At 34.6% G+C, this 7,377-nt stretch overlaps 1 protein-coding gene across 2 annotated transcripts in view; it reads right to left on the reverse strand.

Moving 5' to 3' along the window:
- Positions 1-2,963: 2,963 nt before the first annotated feature.
- LOC100946545 (zinc finger protein 569) overlaps positions 2,964-7,377 on the reverse strand; it is a 100,067-nt gene continuing 95,653 nt past the window's right edge. The window contains exon 5 of one of the 2 annotated variants that reach the window (XM_003796104.3): positions 2,964-5,604. In XM_003796104.3, coding sequence (XP_003796152.1) covers positions 3,785-5,604 — 1,820 coding nt within the window. In that variant the 3' untranslated portion in view covers positions 2,964-3,784. The remainder of the gene's footprint in view (positions 5,605-7,377) is intronic. The other variant, XM_023516912.1, reaches the window with a different exon arrangement.

A 7,377-nucleotide genomic window follows, 5' to 3' on the forward strand; every position in this document is an offset into this window, starting at 1 on the left:
CCCAGCCCGGACCGCCAAACAACAATGACGGCTGTAACCAAAAAATAGCCGGGCCGGCGTTGGGGGGGGCGGTTGGCGTCTCCAAAAAAAAAAAAAAAAGAAAGAAAGAAAATGATTGCAGATGATGGGAAAAAGGTAACAGAGACAGGAGAAAAGTAGATCAGAGAAACCCAAACCCTGGTGCAAAACGCACTGCTGAAGGCCTAGCCCCTTTTTAAGACTGTAGAGGCTATCTTGCTGAAACTTCACTTCTTCCCCAGCACCACTCTACTGCCAAGGTCACTGAGCAAGCGAGGCTTGCCTGGGTGGGGCTTTTGGGGAGGGTAAGTCCTTTTGGGGAGTTAGGGAATATAGAATGTTTAAACCTCGTTAAAGAGAGCAAGATAAGAGAGCAATATTTCCTTTCTTCTGTCAATTTGGTATGGTCAGAAGCATCAGTCAGTCTGAGCACAAGGCTTCTTGAGTGTTAATTGCCACTCCAGTGATTTGTGTGCATGGCCTAAGTGGGGTCTTCTTTGACATGCTGCTCCTGGACTGTGAAGGAGTCCAATGTTTATTTGTGTTATGATCATAAATAATTTAGGGCAATAACAGTAAAAAGTAAATCAGTCTAATTAACATAGATAAAGAAATAGTTTAGTTAGAAAATGCAAGCACAGCAAGAACCATGATGTAATTGTTAGCTTTCCTTCCTCAGATTGATGATTAAAACAATGGTGTATGAAATAAAAATGGACCTAGCCTGGAGCAAGGGGTTGTCTGCTGGTCCTCATTGTGAAGGCAGACAGACTCCTGAACCAGCTTTAATTAAACTTTCTCTTGTGTTTTGTCTTTTCATTTTTTCCTCATCCTCTTGTCTCTACCAGCCACTGGGAGGGAAACTCATGGCATAGTTTCAGACTGGTTCCCAACAGATTTTATATAGAGACAAAGTATCTAACATCACCAAAGAAAATTAAAAACATCTGTGGGGGCCCTTGGCAAAAAGAAGTTGGCTTTATTTATTTCCAGTTAAGTTAAGAACATAAGCTTGATAGAATCTGGAAAGAAATGGTGAAACAGCTGTCTCTTTCTTATTCTTCCCTCCAACATCAGGGATACTTGAGAATATGATCCTTAGTTGAATTCTTCTTACAAAACTTATTAATGCATTTTATATTTTACTGTTGTTATGTAAGATGTCACCACTAGGGAAAACTAGGTGTAGGGTATAAAACTAGATAGTTCTGTGGGGTATTACTTCTTCCACTTCATATAAATCTATAATTATTTCTCATTAAAACATGTTTTAAAGATCTAGTAGAAAAAAAAAATAGACAAACTATAAAAATGTACTATTCACAGGAAAAAAACTGATCACCACGAGTACTTTAAAGACGTTACTATAAAACATTTGTTGAACAGGAGGAAGTGAGCTTTTCACATCCTCTGGGTCCTTACATGGCAAACATAAAATCATGAGCATCTGCATCCCCAAGGATCCAGAAATCAAAAAAGCTGTTAGGATATATTGAAATTGCTCCTGCTGGCTCCGTGCCTGTGGCTCAAGTGACTAAGGCGCCAGCCACGTACACCTAAGGTGGCAGGTTCAAATCAAGCCGGGGCCCACCAAACAACAATGACGGCTGCAACCAAAAAAAAAATAGCCAGGCGTTGTGGTGGGCGCTTGTGGTCCCAGGTACTTGGGAGACAGAGGCAGGAGACTTGCTTGAGCCCAGGAGTTGGAGGTTGCTGTGAGTTGTGATGCCACAGGCACCCTACCCAGGGGTACAGCTTGAGGCTCTGTCTCAAAAAAAAAGAAAAAGAAATTGCTCCTGCTCTGATGCTAGTAACTATCCTTGGCTTGACCTGATGGAATGTTAACCACATTTCACAGCATATATGAAAAGTTCCATTCTTTCACTTGAAAACCAATCCAAGTTGGGGGTCAGTTATCCCACCAATTAAACAATTATTTTTCCCCTACTGCTTTCAACTAGAGGAAAGACTTGTGCTTAAGATAAAAATTATTAAAAAATTAAAAATCAGCCTAAAACAAATGCTGCATACTGCTAATTATCCCAATTAACATTATGAAGAGAGAGTAAAAAAATAATACCTATCAGGCTTGTTTTGTGCATGTTAAAGAGAATTTATTCTATAAATGTTATTATCTGATCAAGAATAAGTATACATTTTTCAGTTGTTGCTATAGGCCTAGGTTTCTCCCATCAACTTGATTCTCATTTTGGAGAAATTAGGAAAGTAAAGGCAAGAAAGGATTTTGAAAAACTCATGTAATTTTAACAACCAGATTTATCATCATTGTCATATTTGCTTTCATTATTTCATTAAAGAAATATTACAGGTGAATATGACTCTCAGCAAAACTTTCCCACATTCCAAAAGGCAACCAATGTCATATATGGATCTATGATCAATACACGGTACTGTTCTTCTCATCATCTCATTAAATTACATAAATGTTACAGTTTCACTGTGCATTTTGGTTTTTCTTTCAATAATATATACTGTAATCCATGTACATTTTGTGTCTTCCCTCTAAATACTATATTCTATCAATCATAGAAAAAATCACATTGTATTGATTTATCCCTTTGTTGTTGAAAATTTATGTCATATGCAATTTAGGGCAATATAAACTGTGATGCAGTGAAAAGTGATATCACGTGGGTGCCTACGAGGCCAAAACATCAAAATAGAATTGACTCTTCCATGATTAAGGAAATCTGGTTACTCTAAAGTAATAAATATATTCTATTTTCATCATAGTGTTGGAATTTTGCTTTTAGTATTCTGGTTGTCAATCTATTGGATCTTATTTTTGTATATGGTGTATGATAGCTAATTTTTCTCATATAAACCTTCCCTTTTACTGAATATACCATTAATTCCAAATTATTGATAATTTCATATAAACCTTCCCTTTTACTGAATATACCAATAATTCCAAATTACTGATAATTTCAATAGCATTATCATATACAAATTTGTCATATCTTCTTGGATTTTTATATAATCCTCAATATTTTATCTACTGATTAATGTATTCCCTCAGTAACACTATTTAATGACAACTTTAAATAAGAATGTGATGATATCTAATAGAGCTGCCTTCCCTATTCTGCTTTTTCAAATTTGTTTCAGCTATTTGTGACCTTTACTTTTCCATATAAAACTTTTGGATCAATTTATAAAGTTCTTTAAAATATATAAATAACTGATGTAAACTTTAAGTGAAGTATATTAAACTTACAGATTTGGAAGAGAACTTATATTTTTATAAAGTCAAGTTTTTTGGGATATAATGTTCTGTGTACTTTAAGATGTTTTATAACTATGTATATATGTCTCATAAATCATTATTGTGTTTATTCTTATATATTTTCTATAAATACATTTTCTCATTAATTTTTTCTTGTATAAAAGATTAGTTTTAGAGTTCTTCTTTTTTTCCTAATCTTCTTTATCTTGCTTAAGACAATGCCTGGGAGCTCAAGTGTTATGTTGGTGTGCTGACAGCAGATACTTTGTTTCAGATTTTAATACAAATACTTATTAAATATTATCAATATGTAAAATGTCTGCTGGAAGTTTTAAGATAATCAGCTTTTTCATTATACAGTTTGTCAACTTGGTAAGAATTCTATTTTATAAGTTTGTGACTTCTTCAGAAGGTTTTCCAACATTCATAGTTTTCTGCTTTGGAACCAGCCATGTAATGTGCAATAAGGTGTTAATTCCTTCCAAAGGCTTTCCCATATTCACAATATTTATAGAGTTGCTAATGAGTATGAATTCTCTGGTGTCTGACAAGGTGTGACTTTTGGCTGAAGGCCTTGCCACACTCATTGCAGTGGTAAGGCTTCTCACCTGTATGTTTTCTCATATGAAGAGTAAGAGATGAGATTTGAGAGAAGGCTTTTCCACACTTACTACAGTCAAAGGGTTTCTCACCTGTATGACCTCGTATATGTATAGTAAGAGATGAACTTTGGGAGAAGGCTTTTCCACATTTATTACATTCATAGGGTTTCTCACCTGTATGACCTCTCATGTGCACAATAAGGGAAGTTCTTTGAGAGAAGGCTTTTCCACATTCATTACATATGTAAGGCTTCTCACCTGTATGACTTCTCATATGTAAATTAAGCAGTGAGCACTGAGAGAAGGCTTTTCCACATTTGTCACATTCATAAGGCTTTTCCCCTGTGTGGCTTCTCAAATGAAGAGTAAGGGATGCAATTTGAGAGAAGGCTTTGCCACATTCATTACAATCATAAGGTTTCTCTCCAGTATGAACTTTCTGATGTGTAATAAAGTTTTGCTTTTGGCTGAAGGCTTTACCACATTCATTGCATTTATAAGGTTTCTCTCCAGAATGAATTTTTTCATGAGCAATGAGATTTGATTTCTGGCTAAAGGCTTTCCCACATTCCTTACATATATAGGGCTTTTCCCCAGTATGAATTCTCTGGTGTCTAACAAGATTTGACATCTGAATGAAAGCTTTCCCACATTCATTACATTCATAAGGTTTCTCTCTAGTATGAATTTTCTGGTGTGTAATGAAGTTTTTCTTATGGCTGAAGGCTTTTCTACATTCACTACATTCATACGGTTTCTCACCAGTGTGACTTCGCATATGTACTGTAAGGGCAGAGCTTTGAGAGAAGGCTTTTCCACACTCATTACATTCATAGGGTTTCTCACCTGTATGAATTCTAACGTGTATAATAAGCATGGAAAACTGAGAGAAGGCTTTCCCACATTTATCACATTTATAAGGTTTTTCTCCTGTATGACTTCTCATATGAAGAGCAAGGGACGCAATCCGAGGGAAGGCCTTACCACATTCATTACATGCATAAGGTTTCTCCCCAGTATGAACTTTCTGATGTGCAATGAGGCTTTGTTTCTGGCTGAATGCTTTTCCACACTCATTACATTCATAAGGTTTCTCTCCAGTATGAATTTTTTCATGATCAATGAGATTTGATTTCTGGCTGAAGGATTTCCCACATTCTTTGCATGCATATGGTTTCTCCCCAGTATGAATTCTTTGATGTCTAATGAGATTCGACATTTTAATGAAAGCTTTCCCACATTCGTTACATTCAAAAGACTGCTCCCTACTGTGAATTTTATAATGTTTAATGAGTTTTTCCTTGTGGCTGAAGGTTTTTCTACAGTTATTACATTCATAGGGCTTCTCTCCAGTATGAATTCTCAGGTGTCTGATGAGGTCCAATGTTTGATTGAAGCCTTTTTCACAATGATTACACTTAAAGGGTGTTACTCCAAGATGTGAAGAGCTATTATCATATGATTTCATAGGTTCAATATATTCACAATCTTCCTTTCTTATAAGGCATTTCTTATTATCATGACAGTCAAAATTATATTCTAAACACTTTCCAAACAAGTCATATTCATAATTATGTCCAGAAGGAACAAAATCTGAGTTCAGAGGAAATAAATTTGCAAATTGCTTATGACATTTATTGTCTTTTTCTTTAGTCAGTGTTTTCTTGAATTTACCTTGAACTGGTCTCAAAAGTCTATCCTGGTTTTTCTGATGATCATCAATTCCCCATATTTCTCCTAAAATAGATTGTAAACAAATATCACTTGTGAATTTTTTCTAATAATGTAATATCAGGAAATTTTCAAAAAAATGTGCCATTATGAACGAGGTTAATTCTTTGTTTAAGGACTACTCTCCCATTATTATTATTTTATTTTTTTGGAGACAGAGTCTCACTTTGTCACCCTTGGTATAGTGCCATGGCATCATAGCTCACAGCAAGCTCACAACCTCAACATCTTGGACTCAAGCAATTCTCTTGCCTCAGCCTTCCAAGTAGCTGGAACTATAGGTGCCCACCACAATGCCCAGCTATTTTTTAGAGATGGAGTCTCACTCTGGCTCAGGCTGGTCTCAAACCTGTGACCTCAGGCAATCCACCTGCCTTGGCCTCCCAAGGGCTGGGATTATAGGCATACTCTCCCATTATTAAACAAATTTCAAATGCATATACCTCCTATCTCTTAATTTTTTAGAAGGAAATTCTAGGGAAGAAAGTATGAGTAGAGGCAGTTATTTATAAATATAAATAGCTTTGATTGCTTTTGAAAGAGATCTGAAAGAAAACAAATAACTATTAGGGAGATGATCAATGTACAAATAGAGTAAGAAGACATAATATTAAAGAAAAAACATGTGAGGTTATAACATAAGATTACTTTGCAGTACTCTTATTGAAATATATTTTTATAAACTGTTTCACATGAATACTTTTCTGAAAAATGCAAATTACCAAAACTTACTCTAGAAGATGGAAAAAACTTATGTAGACAAATTTCCATTAAAATGAACAGAAAAATATAAAAAGCAATTCCCTAAAACAAAACAAGAAAGCCCAAAGAAATTCACATGGGAGTTCTAACAAAGATTTAAGAAATAATTGTTAACACTATACAAATTGTGTAGTATAGAAAAAAGAGCAATTCCCAATACTTTTGTATGAAACAAACCTAATATTAATACCAAAACCTGACAAATATGACACACCAGAGAAGCAAACTATTCTTCAATTTCATTTAACCAAGGAAAAGAATCTATGTAAAACACCAAATGACCCAGAAAAAAGTGTCCCAGAAGCACAGTATATATACCTGAGTAGATTTTTTTTCCAAGAATATGTCTTGATATTAGAAAATATATTACAAAAGAAAATATAGGTAAGAAATTAAAAATAAATAGTCATTTCCACAGACCTTAAAAAGATGAGAAAACTTTATTTTCATTAAAAAATTCTTTATAAAATAGTGATAGATAGTATTTGAGAATAAAGTACAGTATAACCCAAACACTAGTATTATATTTAATAGGAAAAATCCAGAAGCATTTCTGTTAAGGTCTATAAGAAAAGATAAGCACTATCATCACTATTATTACAGTAGAGGGTAGTCAATTAAATGAAAGAAAGGTATAAAAATTTGGAAAAGGTAAAATAAACATTGTTATCAATAAAACTGTTTAAAAAAATCAAGCCACTTGAAAAAGTATTATAAAAAGTAAGAAATTCTGGCTGAGCCTAGTAGCTCACATTTATAATGCTCTCACTCTGGAAGGCTGAGACCAATGGATTGTCTGAGCTCAGGTTTGAGAACCACCTGAACCAGAGCAAGACCTCATCTTTTTTATTTTTTATTTTTAAGAGAATCTCTCTTTTTTATTTTAACTTAATATTTTCTTTATATTTATTTTATTATTATTATTATTTTTGGCCAGGGCTGGGTTTGAACCCACCACCTCTGGCATATGGAGCTGGCACCCTACCCTTTTGAGCCACAGGTGCCGCCCAAGACCTC

Source organism: Otolemur garnettii, unplaced genomic scaffold (assembly GCF_000181295.1).
Source record: "Otolemur garnettii isolate 467f Iridium unplaced genomic scaffold, OtoGar3 scaffold00100, whole genome shotgun sequence".
In the NCBI taxonomy this organism is placed as follows: domain Eukaryota; kingdom Metazoa; phylum Chordata; class Mammalia; order Primates; family Galagidae; genus Otolemur; species Otolemur garnettii.